General features: G+C 41.0%; 1 protein-coding gene across 1 annotated transcript in view; it reads right to left on the minus strand.

The window, feature by feature from the left end:
• Positions 1-22,444, minus strand: part of LOC109425375 (serine/threonine-protein phosphatase 2A 56 kDa regulatory subunit alpha isoform) — a 62,239-nt gene that overhangs the window by 29,065 nt on the left and 10,730 nt on the right. Inside the window, exons 2-3 of the mRNA XM_062846445.1 lie at positions 6,836-7,098; positions 5,338-6,031 (exon numbers count right to left, since the gene is read on the minus strand). Of these exons, the coding sequence (XP_062702429.1) occupies positions 5,338-5,476 (139 nt within the window). The 5' untranslated portion in view covers positions 5,477-6,031; positions 6,836-7,098. The remainder of the gene's footprint in view (positions 1-5,337; positions 6,032-6,835; positions 7,099-22,444) is intronic.

Below are 22,444 nucleotides of genomic sequence, written 5' to 3' on the forward strand. Positions count from 1 at the left end.
GGAAATAGAAACAGAAACCCACACACAGACACCGAGTGGGAAAATTCACGACTGTGTTTTCTTTATTCGATCTGGTGCTGCTCCTGGTCGACCCCCCGGTAAGGGGCGACAACCAGTGAGGCCATGCTTTTATCTGTACCGGAAATTCAAATGTGTACTGTATGCGACGTAAATTTCTCAAGAATAAATTTGATATATTAGCTGAATTCGATTCTAGTTATACTGAAAGCGTCATTGATCGTAGTACCATATGTTGTCGAGACATAATTTTTTATATGAGCGTGGTGTAAATCACTTTACAATCATCAATCTTATTTGTATATAATATGATATGTGCATTTCCAAATATGCAATTTTTATATACAATCAGTAATCTGTACCATATATAATAGAATCTGTATCTATCTAGCTATATATGCGATTGTAGCAACACTGGTCATCGTTTCGTGCTTATGCATTTGCAATTGTCGTTCGGTTATTCCTCGGCTGTTGCGCTGCACGGCTAATAAATAATGCAAAATAGCTTCGCTTCGAGTTCGTGATGATAATGAAAGCGGCAAAAAAAAAAACTAGAAGAGAGGCAAAACATTTGTTTGGGTTGAAGGTTCAAATCGGCAAAATGGCAAATGACTTACGTGCCGTATAGACACTTAACGACGGTGATGACTGATGGCGAACAGGGCGAGGACGTCAGCACGATTGCCGCTGCAGATGGCGTAAGGTTGGATGAATTTGCTCGATGCAGTGTACCGCTAAATGCTGAGCTAGCGTGAGACGGGATATCGATTTCCCTGTCAACCCTTCGTAAATTTGGGTTCCTTGATTTGAAGATATTGACTGCGTGCACGTGTGAGATACCCGCAACGAAAGATATCAACAATATGAATTCCTTCGATCGCAAACTTAACTTTTACAATTGGAAATGCAAAGAGAAGTCAACACTAACATCCAAAAGCCCGTGACGCCTAGGCTCGAGAAAACATTGAGTTCTCTACACATTTTTGGGCACATCCAGCTAACGTTCTTTTCCCATTCCTCAGCTTTCTGGGCAAGGATGTGTCCAGGACAGCTATTAGCCATTGCATCAATCTTGTCTAAGAGTCAGTTGTTCGGTATGTACTGCACTAGAGTAACACACAGCGCGCAGTCCGAAATATGTATTGTATAGTTTATTGCATTGCTAACTGGACTGCGACAGAGTGCGGAATCTTAAATAAAAGTGCGATATTGCATCAAATCGTTCCGGTGTCTTCACCGCACTTATTCATCATGAGCTAATGAATAAGTGCGGTGAAGACACCGAAACGATCTGACACCAAATCGCACTTTTATTTGAGATTCCGCACTTCCTCGTCGCACTTTTAACTGCGCAATGCGCAATTTCGAGCCGTCATCTGGACGTGATAAACCACGCAATCAACGTCAATCAATACTAGATCGACTGACTCCGATGCTGATTGCTGACAAACGTTAGTTGTATAGACTAAACTGCCGTGAATCGCAAGTCAGTCCCATATGTAAAAAGTAGGCATTGAGAAAATGGACTCTGAAGTTTTTAAATTCGATTTCTATGTGAAATTTGAAAAAATCGCCATAAATTGAATACTACTGCGATCATCACGAAACTTTCACAAATTGTTTCAAACATGAAAATGTAACTGCGAAAAATATAAAACTGTCTAAAACAGAGTTCGATTTTGAACTGCAGGGTGCACAAGTTCGTAATGGGACTGACTTGCGATTACTTTTCATTATGGGACAATCTGACTTGGTGTTGTTTTTCGATTTTACTGAACAAACTATATATTTTTATTCACACAGCTGAAAGATCATCCGAAGAATGATCGAAAACCGCCATTAACTCAATTTTGCCCAAAATGCAGATGGGACTGACTTGCGATTCACGGCAGTAAATAAGTGAATTGCATGAAAGTTGATTTTGAATACAGTGGTTAAAGTTAACAGTAAAGCGAAGGGAGTTTACTCTGAACCAAATTCGTTATGCGAAAATTTAATCAAAGTGCACGCTGCACATTTTGTGAATTAATTCTACCGTCCCATCGAACTGAGCTTGAGACATCAGTGATTCACGTCGTAAAAAAACACGTTATTAAAAAAACGCGTAAAGAATTCAAGTCACGGTAGACGTGAATAAAAAACTAGAGGCCTAGAGGTTTCGGGGGGTTCAAGTATGATTTAAAGGGGCTTAGGTGTTTCAGGGGCGTTTCAAGGTGTTACAGAACGTTTCAGTGAGTATTCAGGGACGCTTAAGGAGGTTCCAGTGGCTTGTGGGGTTCCAGGATGTTTCTGGGGACTTTTAGGAGAGCTTCAAGGGGTTACATGAAGTTTTAGGGAGGTTTCAGGTGCGTTAAGGAGGCTTCAGGTGGTTCATAGATGTCTAAGGTGGGCATTTAGGGTCGTTTAAAAGGGCGTTTCAAGGAGTTACAGGAAGTTTCAGGGAGGTTTCAGTGAATTTTATGGAGTTTCAGAGTGATTTCCAGCGGGTTTCAGAGACATTACAGAGGCGCTACAAAGGCGTTTCCGGAGGGTTTCAGGTGCGTTACATGGAGTCCGAGGGGGTTTTAGGGGAATTTCGGAGACATTTCAGGAAGTTTTGTCTCGTGAAACTAATAAGCTTAATTTTAGAAGAGTTTCATGTTAGTTTTAAGATGAATTTTTGTCATTGGGGTGGAGATTTGACCTGTTGACGAATAAACAACAATAAAAACTTATGGTATGCTAAGTATGGTGCAGGTACACTGAAATTTTTTTACGTGGTCAGCGTGAAAAAAAACGCCTGAAAACGTCGTAAAATGTATTCTATGCATTCCAATGGGTACCAAGGGGTTACAGTACGTTTGAGGGAGGTTTAAGGTGCGTTTCAGGAGGCTTCAAGAGGTTCGTAGGTGTTTAAGATGGGCATTTAGGGTCATTTCAAGGTTTTTCAAGGGGGTACAGAGTGGAGTGGACCTGATGTGATGGTTAGAACACTTGACTATCTCGTCGAGGACCTGGGATCGAATCGCACTCCCGACAAACTCGCAAAATGTGAGTTCTTCCTTCGGAAAGGAAGTAAAGCGTGGGTCCCGAGATGAACTAGCCTAGGGCTAAAAATCACGTTAATACAGATAAAAAAGGGGATACAGAACGTTTTGGGGAGGTGTCAGATGTGCTTCAGTGGTGCTTTAGAGAGTTTCAGAGGGGGATTTTCAGCAGATTTCAGATACGTTGCAGAGGCGTTACAAAAGCGTTTCGGGGATTTTGGAGGGATTCAGGTGCGTCCAACGGAAATTCGGAGAGATTTCCGAGACATTTCAGGAAGGTTTAGAGGATTTTCGACGGGTTTCAAACAATACAGAGGCATTTTCAGGGGTTTCGAAGGGCTTAAAGTGCGTTACATGTGGTCAGAGGGGGCTTTAGGCGGATTTCTGAACCATTTCAGGAACTTACAAAAGATTTTCGACTAACACGGCTATGTAACGCCTTCGTAACGTCTTTAAAACTCGCCGAATTATCTGAATCTCGTCATAACTATCCAACTCGCCAAGCCTCGTTGGATAAATGTTCGACTCGTGCAGTAAAATCTTCATTTTACAACTCGTTGCATAAATAATTATTTTTGTTTCAATTTTTTCATCATAGTTGTCTAAGAATCGCTTCGTGTCTTACCGTGTGTTTCAAGAAGAAGAGATGGTCACAGTTGTTGAAATTCGTGTATAGTATAATGCCTTGAGCGAGGAGTAGCACGAGTTGCTTTGGCGTGGTTCGATTTTGATTTAATGGAAGGCGTTCACCATTTGAAACGGAGGTTAGAGTGAGTATCGTTAGGCATTAACCATACTAAAATTGCACTGGGGATTCCTCCTAAATTGCTTTAAAGGTTTCATCATCTTCTGAAATTCGTGCAGAAGTTCCTTCATATATTCCAAAAGGAATTTTGACAGAGATACCTCCGAAATTTTTTTTTTTCTGTAACACCTACTGAAATCCCGTTGGTCAAGTACTTTTTTAGGCATCCAAATAAAAATTTTCTCAATCAGAATCGAACGAGATTATGTTGTGGCAGGAATCAAAACAGGAATTCCTGGATGAATATCAGACAAAACATATGGAGGAATTTTCTGCGGACCTTCTGTGGGCATTCCCGTATAAACCGAAACGGATTAATCCCGTAATGGATGAATTCAAGAAGAATCATATAGATGAAATTTAGAAAGAACCTTAGGAGCAACCTCAGAAAAAACTGCTTGAGAAATCTTTTAAAAAAAGCTTCTCAGCGTATTATTGCAAGAGGAGAAATTTTAAAGGAACCCAATAGAAATTTTTTAGAATAATTGCATAATATAGCCATTGAGGATTCCTAAAAGAGGACGAATTTCATTTGATTACATAAAGGAGCCCTAAAAGAAACTAAGTGAGGAATTCCCATAAAAATAGTTCTCAATGAATTCTAAAAAATAATCAAGCGAAATGCAACGAGATGTAATCTTAGAAACACTCCTGAAGGAATTAAAAAATGAACGTAATCCCAGTAATCCCAGTCTACTGTAGGAATCGTAAAGAATCTCATTAAAAGAAAGTCTTACAGGAGTCCTAAAAAGATCTCCATGAAACTCATACAGGAATTTGCGAGAAATTGCAACATATTCCCGGACAACACTTGTTTGTTTTGGCTAGGATCACAACTGCTTATAGTTATTAAACTGTATAACAGCATAAATAAATTATATTCAGATAAACAACTCAGCTCTCTGGTCCGTGTTAATTATTTCACAAATACATGTTCTAGATACTATGGCAATAAGGGTCACATAGGTGTTTTAAGGTTTCATAGACATCTGGGGTAGAGCGGGGCTTTTTCACTAGTAAACAAATAGCCAATTTAGAAAGGCTGATTGCAATCCAAATCAGCGTGCGCTCTGTTAAGTCACCGTTATTTTCCATCTCCATCAGAACAGGGCAGACTGCGACGGTGTATGGGTATGTATTACTAAAAAGCCCTCTTTTTCTTAATATCCATATGAAGACTTTTCAGTGCGATATTTTAGAATGTAGTACAAAATAACAAATATCGTAAATGTTAATTAATAAACATTCTGAATTTTGGCAAATGTCAGATCGGTTACAATAATAGTGATCTAGAATACGGTCGTTGCCTGTCATTATCGTCTTGATATTGATCTCGGTCTACAGTGATAGTGACGATGGTGCAATATCAGTAGTCAAATGACAGGATTGATATTGAACATCTCTGATCTGCGATAGTATGGGGCAATATTTTTTCCTATTGTGCAAAAAACAATGTTTCAATCGAAATGTAGCACTCTTTCTACTCACCTTTCAGCGACGGCAGCTGCTGCAGTTCGACATCCTGTGAACTTCGGTACCGTGATGAACCCTGAGATTTTTTGCCTTTCTTTTTGAGCGAACGTTTGGCGAAAGGATCAATTCGGTCGACGAATGTTCCGGACGACATTGTTACACTGCCTTTTGTTGTTGTTGTTGCTGCTGTTGGTTTCTTCTTGGTGGTAGTGATTGCTGAATTTCTTTCGGTAGTGGTGTTGATATAGGAAGGGAGACGACTCCTTCTGATTCTTCTTCTATATCTTCTTGATGATGTTTTACAATGACACTAACAGTAACAAATGACTGCTGTTCTGGCAGGCTAACTCACGCACACTACTGCATGCTCGCAACACATCGCACGATCGCCATCCGCGGCAGAACAAACACACCCACACTCACACTTCGCGCAACGATTACGTGGTTTTCCGATTTTCTTTTGCGCTTGTATTCGCTCACTGAGATGATGTTGATCCACTTTTCGTAAATTTCGGCTAGATAATACTTGACTGACGTTTTCACTCTTTCTTTTTCTACGATTACTGTGATCACGTTTGCTTTTCCTAAAGGTATTGTGAATGATGAATTTCAGCTGACTCCGCTCTTACATTGAAGCACTATTTTTCCAATACGATACGATCAAGAAGTGACTTTTCATTCAATGCACCTCTTTCACCTGTTACGCATACTGAAAAGAAAACACCGAAATAATGGAAACCCGATTTCACAAACACACTCTTGAAAACCCATCAGTAAAAAAAAATCACAGCACTTTTCTCCGGTGCACTTGAGATGTACCCCGTCCCAACCAAACGACGAAAGGAGGCTGCCTTTGCACTTGCGATTCGATTCGATCGCACTTCCCAACGCTGCCGGCATCCCAAGCATTCCGCATTTTGCTCCATCATCGCCGAAAACAATGCAAAAATGTAAACATGTCGACGTCAGTGTGTGAGCGTGCGCGTGCTAAATTACAGTGCATCAAACAATTGTCCGTACTCAGGGGATTTTTGTGTCATTTTCTTTTTATTCGAACCATCATAAGTTTCCTATGCATAAAGCAAATGTGCTGAAATTATGGCAACTAACATTCCTTGACTTCCTTGGGCAGCGGATACTTCGTACATGCCACATGAAATACATATGCAAAATGGTCTTTACCGAAGGAAGCTCTCAGTAAATAAATGTCGAACTCATGGGACACTAGAATAGAAGCAAATTGATAGCATATTTATCTTGAAAGTGACAATTTATAATTTTTCGTTAAGGATAATTTTAACATTCAATGAGATAGATCTTAAGTTATGTCAGATTTTCAGGTAAAATGACTCACAAATAGTTCAGAAAATAAATTCAACAGATTTGATTGACGTACAGAAAGGTTTGCTCATTCGAATTCGAAAAAAACAATTTTAACTTCAAAAACCATGCACCGACAATTGTTTCGCACACTGTTTGAACTCAACAATCAAAGTATAAATACTCAGGGTACCGTTTGCGGATTCGAGGTGTATCGCCCAGGCCTCTCACAGGCAAATCACAGCAAGCGCATCGATTTTCGACGCGTATTCATCGTCGCATCACCACAGACAACACCACAACTTCGCCCCTTATGACGATGATATTGGACGCAGCATTCAGGAAGTCACCGGCGACGATCGCGAACAGTGCTGCGCGCGCACATCAATCGGGCTCCCGATCCGATCGCTATCAAAACACACTAAACACTACGGGCAGGCGCGGCTCGAAGTGAGGCTGAAACGATAATTGAAAAGAGAGAAGATCGTTGTAAATTAAATTGTGGCGATGCTCTACACACGAGATGAATTGGTTGGTAATTGAAGGCTGATGGTGGTGCTTGGTTCGGTTTGGAGTATTATGGGGGTCAAGATGACGATGAGCGGTCGGTTGGTTCGGTGGAAAGTGGAGCAAGTGTTGCGGAAACTGAGCTGCGTGACGCACAAACGGGCGCAAGCGGTCATTCGAGAATTGTTGGTTAATACGGAGATCTTGTTTTTAACGCTGCAGCGCGCTGGTCAGCTGATGATGGAAATTTGCGATGGTTGGACGTGTGGGATGTCAATTTGCTTTTGATTTTTGGGTGCGGTCTGGTATGCAACAATTCAACGAGCGAATGCATACTGGTTCACTGGTAAGAGGCTGTGCATAAACCATCTCAGTATGGAGCGTAGCCTTTGGCTATCCTTTGGCTTCATCTTGAACTTCGTCATCTTCGGTGTCGACATGTGTAATATTTTAGTCTAAATGAATACGTATTTTAATTCAAATAAAGGATGTATGAACCACATTACTTATCAAAGTAAATCCAGATCACGTGACTTTCCCCCCTCTTCATTAACAAAAACTCCTTCCCGTGACAATCGTGCAGAAGATGAGGTGATCTCAGTCTCTAGTAGCAACGTACGTCACACTAACATTCCTTCCCTTCCTCGATGACCGTAAGGACGTGGCCGGCGTCGTTATTGACTCAATAAAGTTTGTAATTCTCGAAAATGCACATCCCAATCTCTGTATGTTGGTTCCTTGTGCAATTTCGATTGTTCTGGTCAATCACGGAGCAGTTGTACGGCAATTGTACGGCCATCTATGCTCATGCAATCAAAAGTTATACATTTTAATGTGTTTCTAACTTTTTTCGAGTCCAGTCTCTAGTCGAAGTAATAATCACATAGGGTATGTGTGCCATCAGTAATCTCACGCTCCCATATTCATCCTATTTGAAAACAAGCGAATACGGCACTGATTGATTCCGTTCTTTTTGTTTTCATACGTGCTCACTTCTAACAAAAAATACAAAAATATGAAACAAATCAAACAACGCTTCAATCCTTTGTTTTTCGTAGGATGAAAATGGGAGCCACATGCTTAAAAAGGGAACCAATACCCTATGTATAATATGTATGAAGAACTAATACATTAAATTTCAAGCGAAATCACTACTCGACCTTTAATAGAATGATTGCTGTTTATATTTTAATGGAATGCTCCCAGTTGGCGCCAGCAGCGAAAAGTGTAGACAAGAGCCTTCATAGCATCTAGTTTCTAGCGCTGACACCCCGGCGGATATACCTATACCGATCACTTGTATTCAATCCATCGTCTGTGCTCGTTGAATTCTAACTCTCGATTGTTAAATTCTAACCTCCAGCTTACAGAAGAATGGTATTCAAGCAGTGAAGAGAATTGTCAGACAAAAGAGGCACAAAACAAGCAACAAATAAGACGCGGTGATCACTCTTTATCCCAACTGGTAACAGATAATGACATGATCTCGAAAGTTTTTGTTGCAGACAAAACGGATGCTGAATTTGTTGCGTACTTTTCAACTCGTGAATAATCAATTATTACTAACCCAAAATCGAAACTTTTCGATGATACATCTTCAGCAGCGTTGCAGTATTTACCAACTCGAAGTTACCGCTCGAAAATCACAATGCAAGGCTGAAAAATCTCTAAACTCGTGGTGCATGATCTTTGTCCTATTTTGTTCAAGTTGGGACAAACCTATGTCGCATTGGGTAGAATGTCGCAACAAATTCAGGTTGCGACATTGTCGTTATTGTTGCGCGATGGTTGAATTTTGATTCACTGTATTCAAGTACTGTTAAGTCGTAAGGAAACATTGCGGGAAACTTTAATTGTTAGAAAATGGGAAAGTTTTGTGAAAATTTAGTAAACTGAAATCGAGAATGCACGCTATGTCCAAAGGGAAGTATTATGAAAAGTGAATGTACCTCAAATTTTATTCGCTAGAACCGTATTTTTGGACCTCTAGATTCAGAATATGTGTGACTTAAAATAATCCATCTTGGGCTTTTTCCCATACATTTTTATATGGGATGAAATTAACCTTAGACCATTTGTATGGAAAAATAGGAAAAAAAATCGAAAAACCCAAGATGAACTATTTTAAACCGCACAGATTCTCCAAACCTACAATCCTATGGAATAACATTTGAGGTACATTCGATTTTCATAATACTTCCCTTTGGACATAGCTTGGAATGGTTTGGTTAGGTAACTTTTTGCGTTTACTTCATGATCCGTAAGGCTCTACCCTATTTGGCATAATGCCGTTTGGCATAATGCTATTTGGCATAAATGCCATTTCGCATAACGGCCATTTGACATAATGCCGTTTGGCATAATACGAAGAGCAGCCTTCTTGGTAAGTTTCGCATAATCCTTGTTATGCCAAATAGCCGTTATGCCAAATGACCTTTATGCCAAACGGCATTATGCCAAATGGGGTAGAGCTGATCCGAAATACCTTTTTTACCGATAAAATTCAATTTTACTACCTCAAAACAAGAGCCATCTATTAAATTTTTAGTTTGGAATGTCGATCTTTTGAAAAGTATTTGAGAGATGGAGACTAGTCATAAAGAGGTTCCCGAAGTTTCACCGCGAAAGCGACATACAAAAACCGAGGTTGGTTATACTGACGAGCGTGTGCATGGAAATTTTCGTCATCCATATGCAAGTGGGATGCCCGCTCGTGTTATTTAAGAGTGGAGTGCGCGTTCCCTATCTCGACTAATTACTTATGCTAAACAGATTGTTAATACATTTTGCGTGATGCACGTGTCGTTCTGGAGTGAAAATTATTCCGAGATTTGAGAAAATTGTCTTCTTTAGACGAAATTTTGATATATTCACAGTTTCTTATAATGTGACCATTCAGGCAGATTGACCAAGCCTAACAAATCAAGCATGAGATATCAAGAAAGTTTAGGGGGTGTTTCCATCGTTGTTTCCACTGCTCGGAATGGCGGTCGGCATCAATTGACCAGGTTCTTCTATACATATGGTGGCAAAATATAAAATACAAAGGGCTTGACTCATGGTGAATACTACTCTATTTCGTCGCAAGTTAACAATGTAGCTGAAACGCGATAATCTACCGCCAGGTATCCAGAAGCTTTGACACAAAACATACAAAATATGTGTGTGAATGTGGTAACATGCTTGGGTGTATGGAAAAACAAACCCGATTGATTCATCACCCGGTTGAATAATTATACTCGCCCACACATAATTTGTTGATTGATTGCAATTCTATCCCGATCGAAATGAAAGTTCGAAACCATAAAATACCCTTTCTTTATAATGAAATATATTGTTAATAAAAATTCGAATTAGTTTTTGGAGAACGAAACTAGTTAACCTCTGCTTAGACTGATTGCATATGTCAATTATGTCAATTATCCGAGTTTCATCTGCTGAACTGATGTAAATAAGTTGCAAGAATTCACTTATTTTCAAAGTGAAATTTTCAATACAGAACAGTGCCGATCAGGTCCTTACAGTTGGGATGTAAAAATTATGTCAGGATGTGATGATTATTGCCAGTAGAGACCGAGAATACCTCTGCATCTCCACAACCACCAAGAGTCGGGTGTTTACTGTTAAGGAAAGATGGGAAATCTGGGAGTCAACTTTGATCAACAATGGATAAGGGAAATCAACAATGTTATTACAGATAAACGTTTAACGAGTTCTATTTTGAATACTTAACTCGAACACTAGGTATAGAGCTTAATAAAGGTGAAGAAACGTTCAAATTAAAAAAAAAAAAACAGCGCGATCACTCGAGGGTTAAAATTTAACTTCGTCGATTCATGTCTGGTCTGGTCATCTCAGACCTTCAGTAAGAACGAAAGTCTACGAGGGGATGTAGACTTTCGTCCTTACAACATTTTTGAAATTAGTATGGATCGTAGACTTTGGCCATACTCAAGCCACCCATTTCCCTCTAAGGGTTTATGTAGTTTATGAACGGGCGCTGGCCTTTCGCCTAAAGCAAAACTGTACACCAAACATAGTTGTTTTATTAGAGGCATTAAAAATAGACCTTTCCATAAACTACGTAGACTCTTAGAGGGGGAGGGGGGTTATGGCCAAAGTCTACGCTTCATACAAATTTCAAAAATGTATGGACAAAAGTCTACGAGATGGCTTAAAAAAGTCTACGTAGTTTATGGACAGTGCCAATCGAATATCATTTCCGAATAGTAGTAGTGCGCCAATGTAGCATAAGGCCTATTCATAAACTACGTAGACTCTTTGGAAAGGGGGCTGGGCGGTGGTTCTGGGCAAAGTCTACGCTTCATAGAAATTTTGAAAATTTTGTACGAAGAAAAATCTACGAGGAGGAAGAGGGGTGATCTGAGATTGCCGAAAAAAAGGCTACACACCAAAAGCTTTCAGCAATATTTTGCTAAATTTTGCCGAGCTGAAGGATCCGGCAAAATTTGTTGCTGAACTTTCAGCAAAACGTTACTGGTGATCAGCAAAGTTTTGATGAAACCCTTAATCGATTTTTGATGTGTACGAAAAAAAGACAGCGCCATCTCACAAACTATTAATATTGTGAACCGATCGCAGACAAAAAATATAATTAACTAAAAGCACGAATAGTATAAGTAGCATGGAACGAAGTCAGCAGTTTAGATACTAAGTTGTACGAAGACCGACAGCCAACTCAAAGATGGCAAAAATATCTTCAAAATATTATTACAGCAAAATTCATACAGTTACAGTAGATATTTACTGTCAAAACTATTTCAAATTTTAGTAAAATATGCATGCCATACAGAACTCGGGCATAAACACGAAACATTGGCATCATGTCAATCAGTTCGGTTTGCTATCATATTCCGATCGGGTCCGATGGCGGTGCAACAGCAATCGATGTTGTTTATTGTTGTGTCCTGCCCGCTTGCAATCGAGCGACGACAGGCACGACAACTTGATTATTTCAATCGGGGTTTATCTTCTTCATTATGGGATGCCACCACGCACGGGGTGGATTGAAGCTCGATGTTTGGTTTTCAGAGTGACGAAATTTATGCAAATTGCAATGCAATCAATAAAGATTCGTTATACCTAGTATTCGTTAGGATAAGAGTCGGTGCTGCAGGAACTGTAAATTTCATTTTTTAGACAGATTTCAAAGATTATAACTACTATGGTAGTCGCAATAACCCCGAAACAACTGTGAATTCCTGAATCATCACTAGAGAGTTTCAGAAACTAGAAGAGTTTTGTGATCGGTTGTAAAAAAATCACGAGTTTTTAGGAGGTTGAGAAAGCCTGCTGAGAACCATAATTTGAAAATCTTCTCCATGTTAATGGCTATGCAAATTTATCTTGATTAGTGAATAAACTCCACCTTCGATTCTATCTATTATTAGTAGAGAAATTTTCCACGTTCACAGTTTTATTTAATCAAACACATCGTCGTACAGCTTAGAGCACTGATCGAGTTTGTGTCGTTGTACTAATGCTCCAATTCTCCACCACCAAGATAGGTGGGATGAATAGAATTGCACGGTTTGTGAGAAGCTTATCACTTGATTGTTTCACAGCACAGCTCCACAATTAAAATCGATACTAGGGCCAACGGGTTCTTCCGAACGGAACCCTGCACTTATCGAGTCGAACAGTGCAAAACAATGCTACCAACAGCTAGAGAGCTCACAATTCCGCCAGCATTCAATTGCATTGTTATGATGGTTGTAAATACCTTATACTCGCCGGTGATATCTGCTCGACAGGGTAGCCTTCCATAGATCGGAAATCAGAAGATTGAACTGGAAGGTGGTGGCGAGGCATGTAGAGCAGGCTCACTGTGGGGAACAGTGACATTGTTTGTTATCGTGCCACCTTCTGAGGGGTTTGAGGGTTGTCGTTGTACAGAAGCGATACACAACATAAAAGCCCACTTGAAACGTCATCGGGGGCGGCGCTGTCCAACAAGTTGATAACGAACTAGATTGGCGATGTACGAGGGCCATCGTACCTACACTCAAGGACTTGGCTTGGGAGACGAGTATAAAAGGACAGATTACACAGTAAGACTCAATTATAACTTTTATTTCTATTCAAAGCGATTTGCTGGGTGCCTGAACTAATTAAAAATTGCATAGGGATCCCGTGGATATTGTTTGGGAATAGTCAACCATTCTCAATGTGTTCATTTAGAGAGCTTAACGCATAAATAATTCATTAAGAATGTCCAACATAGCTCTGGTCCTCCCGAATTCCTACTTCATGCTTCCAGGGGTCAGTCGATGCAAAAGACCATCAGGTAAGACTTGTGTGCTCAGCTGATAGTGCAGCCTGGGCACTGTTAGCTAGATTAAGAAGGTACAGGGGATGGCCGTAATGTTTGGGATAGGCAACTTTTTTTCTCTCACAAAAAAGTTCAACATGCTATAACTTTTCATAGAGCGCATCAAAAAATCTCAAATTTTGACTGTTTGTCAACCTATTATATGTGCATCATTGGTACAAATTTGGGCTCGATTGATTAATATTCAGGGCCCATATAGCCGAGGCGGTAAACGCACGGGTATTCAGCATGACCATGCTGAGGGTGACGGGTTCGATTCCCGGTCGGTCCAGGATCTTTTCGTAAAGGAAATTTCCTTGACTTCCTTGGGCATAGAGTATCTTCGTGCCTGCCACACGATATACACATGCAAAATGGTCATTGGCAGAGGAAGCTCTCAGTTAAAAACTGTGGAAGTGCTCATTGAACACTAAGCTGAGAAGCAGGCTTTGTCCCAGTGAGGACGTTACGCCAAGAAGAGGAAGAGGAGGTGATTAATATTTCGCAAAGTTAGAACCTTTCGGGTAAAACACTATTTTTTAGACAACTCATTTTGAGCAGTCATATCTCGGAAACCAGTGAACCGAATTGAATGAAATTTTGAACGTGCACTAAAAATATGTAATTGCTTCACAAACTATTGAAACATAGATACTTTTAAAACGTTCAAAAAAGTTATCATAGATTGACACTTTGTGGATTTCTCTCGAAAAAATGTAATTTTTTTACATCAATGTCAATAAATTTTAGTGTTGATATTCAAAGATTTTCCAATTCTGTTCTTAAATTATATCTAATCAAATATATTAGAGTCTATTTAGATTGAAGGTAGAACACATTTAATAATTCTTGTGTGGTATTGTATATTTGAGTTATTTTCCTCTATATTGATAAAAAATTCAACCCGGTATAACTTAATTCGCCGTGAAAAAATATTACATTTTATAACGTCGTATTAAGTATCAATATATTGCTGATAAACGTTAAAAAAATTATTCAATCCGGTTAACTGGTTTCCGAGATGTGACAGTTCAAAAAATAGTCGTCTAAAAAATAGTGTTTTACCCGAACGGTTCTAACTTCGCTAAAAATTAATCAATCGAGCCCAAATTTGTACCAATGATGCACATATAATAGGTTGACAAACAGTCAAAGTTTGAGATTTTTTGATGCACTCTATGAAAAGTTACAGCATGTTGAATTTTTTTGTTGGAGAAAAAAAGATGCCTATCCCAAACATTTTGGCCATCCCCTGTACATCCCAAACGTCTGTTCACCCGCCTCCTGTGGGAAAAGCGACGAACTAGGAACAAGCAAGTTATGACTTTTATAATCTATGACAGCTATTAATAAAATGTTCATTCGTTATCAGAACCTTGAACAATATAGACGTTTACCTTAATCGATCTACGGTCATCATATCCAACAGGTTATGGGCCAGCTGTGAATTTGGAGAATATTGAAGTTGAATTTCAGGTCCTGTGAACAATCCACCGCAATTGGATATGCCGAAAGCTATCAAGATGGACAAATTTGGAATCGAGAGACATGGAAGCGAGAACTATGAAAATTTGAGTTTCCAGGTCAAGGGTTTGCTGATGCGGGAAGAGCTTTGGAAGTTTGCCCGGCTGCCTCGCCGGTTCCCGTCACCGAAGCCTGGAAGAATGGAGATGCTAAGACCCAGGGAACAATCTCATTATTCGTTGGGATCATACAACAATCGTTGATCCGGAAGTACAGTTCAGACAAGGAGAACTGGGAAACATCCAAGAACCATTACCAGAAGACGTGGTGAGCGAGGTATCAATCCTCAAGAAAATCTGCAATCTGACGTACACCGATGGGGACGATATGGAGAGCCACCTCCATGAAATGGAAGACATGTTCCAGAGGCTGACGAACGCGGGATTGGAGCTCGGGGCAACCCTGACAGTAGTGTTGGTTCTGAGAAGCCTTACATCATAATTTAAAGTGCTAACCACGGCTTTGTAAAGCGGCCCGGAGGACGAACTAACAATGGACGTAATCAAGTTACTGGATGAATGTCTGAAACGAAGTGACAAAACTGGTCGCGCGGAAACCATGTTGCGTGCCGCAGTTGAACCTAAGAGTATCATCTGCCATCACTGCCAGAAATTCGATTCATGTGAAAAGAGAGTGTCGTTTGCTGAATCAGAAGACGGATGAAAAGCACAAGTTTAAACCGAAGCCACTGATGACCAAACAAAGAGCCAGAACCGTAAAGGAGAACGATCCTGCTTCACGTTCCAGAACTCCAGGCGGATTTGATATCGGTTGGTCAACTGGTGGACAAGGATGCGGAGGTCAGATTTACTGCCAAGAAATGTTCCATTGAGCACAACAACTTCGTAGCTGCCAGACGAGGCGGCCTCTACAACCTGCAAGTTTCGAAGGGTAATGTGATGACGGTTGCGGAACAACATCCGAAGAATTGTTTGCATTGCATAACTGGCACCGAAAACTTGGACATCGTGATGTGGAAGCAATTCAACGCATGGTTCTCGAGGGGCTCACGAGTGGTCTGTCTGTCTATTCAAGACTACTCCATCCAGGAAGATTGCGAATGCTGCCTAACAGGTAAGATGGCCGAATTGCTATTTCCGCAGCACACCGGACCACAATCCACGAAGATAGTCGACTTGGTGCACACCGATATTTGCGGACCGATGAATACAGTAACCCCAGGAGGAGCGAGATAAACCAAGGTGATGATAGATGACTTCAAAACGCTAAAAAGACCGGGCACGAGACATGGACCATGCTCGAGGAGGACCTGCAAGCACTCGGAGTTTTCGAGCGACGCGTGCTAAGAACGATCTTCGGCGGTGTGCAGGAGAACGGTGTGTGGCGGAGAAGGATGAACCACGAGCTCGCTGCACTTTACGGCGAACCCAGCATCCAGATCCAGCATCCAGGTGACCAAAGCCGGAAGGATACGGTGGGCAGGGCATGTTACAAGAATGCCGGACAACAACCCTGCAAAGCTGGTGTTTGCAACTGATCCGGTTGGCACAAGAAGGCGTGGAGCGCAGAGAGCACGATGGGCGGACCAGGTGGAGCGTGACTTGGCGACCATCGGGCGCGACCGAGGATGCAGAGCGGCAGCCACGAACCGTGTATTGTGGCGTACTATTGTTGATTATGTCTTGTCTTAAATGTGATGTTGAACAAATAAATGTATGTATGTATGATAGATGACTTCAGCCCAAGAATGGAAGAAAAGCACTTTTAGCGACAAATGATACAGGAATAATCCAAGGTAGCCGTTGTTCTTGCAGTAGCATGATGCCGTGACTCGTGCTTGTACATCCGAAACAACGGTGGAAAGATCGCCTACCTGGTTGTATACGTGGATGATCTCGAGGTGGCCTGTGTAGAAGAAGCAGAATACGAAGAAATTATTCGAACATTAAATCAAAACTTTGAAGTTACATCCTTGTGAGACATTCGCCATTTTCTCGGCATCGAAGTGCAACGAACAAACAAGGAGTATCCCTGAAGCAGAAAACATACATTAACAAGCTACTTAAACGATTTGAAATGCAAGATGCAAAATCATCCAGAATTCCCCTGAGCCCGGTCACATCCAAACAAAGGAGAAGGAGTCAGACAATTTGCCGAACAACCATCAGTACGCATCTTATCGGTGGGTTGTTGTATGTTGCCGTCAACACTCGCCCAGATATTGCTTTAGGCGTGTCTATCCTGGGAAGACAGACAAGCAACTCTTCTCAATCCGACTGGATTGAAGCCAGAAGAGTACTACGGTATCTCAAGCAAACGATGGACTACGAGCTGGTGCTGGATGTGGATGACTCTCCGTTGCACATCTACGTTGATGCTGACTGGGCCGGCGATTCAAGCGACAGAAAATCAACCTCTGGATTCCTGTTTCGGTTTGCCGGAGGATCAATTAGCTGGAGTGCCAGAAAGCAAACGTGTCTTACTTTGTGTAGTACAGAGGCCGAATATGTCGCACTAACTGAATGCTGCCAAGAGTTATGGTGGGTTCAACGCATGCTTGAAGATTTTTCCGTCGAGATTCCAAGTCCGGTGATCGTGTTTAAAGACAAGGACGTACAAGGATGTACACTGTACAGGGGATAAACAAAATGATCGGGACGGGCAAAATTTTCATTTTTCAAAAAGTGTTCAACTAGCTGTAAGTTTTCGAAAAGTGCATCAAATATTCTCAAATTTTCACCGTAAGTTTATCAACTAGTTGTGTTTCAGTGGTCCAACTTTGGAAAAGATCGTGCTATTCTGCACGAAGTTATATAGATTTTAGAAAAAGGTATAATTATTCGATAGCTAACTTTGAGCTGTTATATCTCCGGATTTAATGAACCAAATGCAATGAAATTTTGACTATTTATGACTTATATAATGAGCTATTAAAAACTTTTGACTTAACTTAAGAGGAGTCTCCAGTTAGCCTAGTGGTTAAGGCTATGGATCGCCAATCCGGAGACGGCGGGTTCGATTCCCTAAGTTGAAGCGAGGCAGGCCAAGTCTCAGTGGGGACGTAGAGCCACAAAGAAGAAGAAGAAGAGGGAGACAATCGGCCAATAGGGCACTGCATGAAATTCTCTCCTTCTCTTTCACTCTTACAGAAATTGTGTAAACAACAAGGCCAAGAAACGTCAAAATCCCATACAAAATATGAAGTAGATTCTAAGGTTACCATCTTAGTAGCAATAGAGCAATGGCGTGTATTTCCTCGATCGTCCCGTTCGCCCTTAATGATTACCTCGATCCGGATCAAATACATGATTGCTGGAGGAGACAGAGATAGGCCAAGTGCTGTTAGTACTGAGGATTTATGAGGATATGAAGTGTGCTAAAAGAATGCACTCTGAATTAAACGTTGATTAGCATCTGCCATTTCCACTCTTTGTAGCAAACCCACGGACCCTTATCGTAGTTCTTATCAGACTCATAAATTACCATGTGGCTCATTCCAGTAAGCTAGAACGTTTCCACATATCCAGGCACCATACCTATTATAATTTAATCAGACTAAATGTCGACATGGTGAATTTAAAATTTAAATATCCCCATTCTTCCAGCTCTCAGCTGCCGGAGATGTGCACTGGCCGTGTAGTTAGAGGTGCACAGCGCTCGACAGTAGCAAAAGTACATGTTGCACTTTTAACTTCCGTTGGATTGAATTGCTGCTTTGTAAGGAGAAAAAAAAACGAGAGAACCGGCACATGCTCATGGCTTCCGGCAGCGCAAGTTACCGTATCCCGTGCAGCTGAAGTCAACTTTCGACTCCCCCTTTTCCCGGTTTGGCGTTGACTGGTTGTTGCCTTCCTCCCGAGCTAAGCTTAAGTTCTCCGCCTGAGCAATATGGTTCAACACGACGGACGACTCTCCCAGCCCCGAAAGAGTACCAGGGAATTCATTCACTTATTCATGTCATGGCGGATGCCGCGGACTCCTGGTCCCGAGTTGGAAGCTTGCATAAGGTATAATTTTTCATCCACCATGGCTTTCCGCTACCACGTCACATGGTCCGAGATAATTACAAAGGGGATGCTATTATCTGTAAGCTGTGCAGAATGAGCCAACCCTGGTCCTGGATGCGAGCGACTCAAGTGATGCAATTGTTTTCGTCTAGTGCAAGGTGCAGGCAGTGATGTAGTTATTGTTGATTAAGTTTGTTTGTAATGTTTTTATTGAGATTGGAAAGAGTTATATGATTAGCTGAAGAAAGATTGACTCCTCTTGTTCAGCCTAATCTGCTTCGGTAGAAAACCATGTTTAGACATTATCTTTTATTTGAAGTGCTCAAAATAGAGTTTCCTGCTTTAAAAGTCCAACACTCAAATATCTACCAGATCACCAGGCAGCAAGACACACTCATTCTGTTGGAAATATGCAGAGGTACATGTTATATTGATGGCCGATCAACGAAATAACGTGTACTTCACAGAGAGACCATGCACTTGCGACAATTATTTAATCCATCTGTTGGCGCGAGTTTCTTCGGGATTAGGGAAACACATATCGAGAGCAGCGTTTGATTACGGCAGCTTCAATGCTATATTAAATAGAATTCATTTTTAGTATTTTACACTGTTTTTAACTTAAAATTACTTACATGATAGTTTCTTAATCTCTAACGAACTCTTCGACTCAACGCTCAACTTAACACTAAATCTCCTTACAATTCTAATATGTACATTCAATTCAATTAATTCCTATTGGATAGGACAGTTGCCAGATTCACCCAAATACATGAGACTCCGTCGCAACATTCTCCCCCCCGTGACAACTGGTAACTAACTATCTAATCACTTTTAGAATCTGTTTACATTTTAATTGTTGGAATTAAATGTCCTCAATAACACCTTTCTGTGCCACTGTGCACTGTAATGTGAAAAGCAGCTCCGCCGGGGTCGAAAACAATACATCTAGAAACAGCGTTGCGACCAACACTGACGACCACGCGGGCTTTCTTTACTGCACTTTTTTGTAGCATATTCACCGTCGATTGTTTCGCTTCTATCTCTGTTGAATCAGAAGATAGGCGCACGCTGTGTGCTGATTGATTCCTGTTAGAACGGTTGGTCGTCGTCGTCGATACGATGGGGACCGTGTGCGGGATGCCTTTGTCGTTATCATTTACAGCTGAAACCGGCTTGGAAAGTTGCGTTCGCGGAGCAACGAAATTTGGTTGGGATGTCGTTGTGGTTGGATCTGGAGCATTGGAGCAGGCAAACTGTAACTGGGCTTGGTCGTTCAATGAATCGGACTTGGTTGTTGTCGATTCATTTCGGACACTTTTCCCACTATATCTACACATTAGTGCCTCTTTCTTTGCCGCGTACTCCAATTCAATTTTCTCCATCGCATCGGAGAACTTTTTATCCATCTGCGCAAGTTCGCGCTCGAACTCCAGTGCCCTGCGCCTTTCTTCATCCTGGCACTGTTTGCGCCAAAGCGCTCTCCGGACTTCGAACTCTTCGAGTTGCTGCTTGAGGGCGTCCAGTCGGGTAGCCATACCGACTTCTTTGTGTTGATGATTTATCATCATTGAAGTTTGTTGGCGCGAGTTTCTTCGGGATTAGGGAAACACATATCGAGAGCAGCGTTTGATTACAACAAACTTCAATGATAATAAATCATCAACGCAAAGGTATGGCAACGTTTAACCGATGGGATTACTTCAAACAAAAGCTAGAAGAGCTGAATAGGCAGGATCAGATATGGAAAGAGCAGCAGCGAGATCTAGAAAGACGTGTGAAGGAAGACTTCGATCGTAAAATAGCCAAAATTGAGGAGGATTTTGCGAAAGCTGTGGAGAACATCGAACTGGAATATAGTGTGAAGAAAAAGGCATTACTAAATCGACATAGTGGGAAAAATGGACACGATAAATCGGTAGCAGCCTCCGTTCCGTGTAACAGCAAAGCCCAAACACGATTTGTCTGCATCGTAACTTCAGATTCCAACTCATCGGGTTTAAAACAGCACACAGCAACCCTTCAAGCAAAATCCATTCCCTGGTCTTTATCCGCTTCTCATAATGTTAAAATTACTTCAAACTCTGTGAATAACCAAGCCCGCGACGAATCTGTTCAGAAATATAAGGTGCAAGAAGAACAAAGAGATGATATGGATGCTGGTTTACTAAACACTGAGAGGTTGCAAAACACATTTTTATTGGGATGTACCGTTGTATTGTCCTCTCACGAGTACGTCATTAGATCAAACAGATCACATTCAAGTTATATGAACGTAAACAGCGCGACTCTGTGTGTTTTCGATCCCGGTGGATTACACGGTGGAAGAATGCGTTCGTCCCTATCAATATCGATCGTCGAAAGTGAATATGAGCTTGATTGTCATTTCATTCGAACGTGTTGGAATCATCACTCTGCGTATACCACACAATCGAATGGAAGAATATATATGCAGTCCATGCACAGTGGTTCAAAATTGCTATTTCGTGAGTCACCAGTTTCACTGGGGGGAGAATGTTGCCGCGAGTTGGCAAGTGTTTGAGTGAAACTGGCATCACTGTCATAGAGATAGGTTTTATCTGAACAATGGAATAGCCTACAACGATCTAGCAGTTGTTTTGGATAGGTTGCGTCTCTAGTAGGATCGATGTGAAACTATTATGTAAGATAATTATTGTTATTTTTAAGTGTATATTATATGATTGCTTAAATATATTACAGCATTGAAGCTGATGTGAAGTACACACTGCTATCAATATGTGTTTCGTCGAAATAGAGACAACGTTCCCCAACAAATGGGGGCTCAACCGGGATGTTGCGACGGAGTCTCATGTATTTGGGTGAATCTGGCAACTGTCCTATCCAATAGGAATTAATTGAATTGAATGTACATATTAGAATTGTAAGGAGATTTAGTGTTAAGTTGAGCGTTGAGTCGAAGAGTTCGTTAGAGATTAAGAAACTATCATGTAAGTAATTTTAAGTTAAAAACAGTGTAAAATACTAAAAATGAATTCTATTTAATATAGCATTGAAGCTGCCGTGAAATACGCTGCTTTCGATATGCGTTTCATTAATCCGGAAGAAACTCGCGCCAACACCATCTTTATCAAGATATGTTAAAAATAATGTAATATTCAGCTTTTGCATGTTTTTTAAACAATTTCTGGTCGTACAGCTTCAAACTCTTTGAATAGTTTTGCGCACCACATTCTCAAATCTTTTGAGACAAGTATTCCATCACTGGCAGGCAAATACTGGAGCAGCTGCTGCTGTTCTCTTTCCTCCTTCCGGTGAGCTTGCATAATTTTAATTTGTACGCGAGAATACACCAGCCACCGTGTACCCCCTCACATTAGTATGCGTTCCTTGGTTTTTGTGCTATTCTGCAAGGGTCCGTCCTTGCAAGCCAGTCAGCAAGCTTCAACCTTCGCTACAAGATGGAATTCTATTAGCACCAAGCAACGCTCCA

The sequence above is a fragment of the Aedes albopictus genome, chromosome 1, assembly GCF_035046485.1.
Source record: "Aedes albopictus strain Foshan chromosome 1, AalbF5, whole genome shotgun sequence".
In the NCBI taxonomy this organism is placed as follows: Eukaryota; Metazoa; Arthropoda; class Insecta; order Diptera; family Culicidae; genus Aedes; species Aedes albopictus.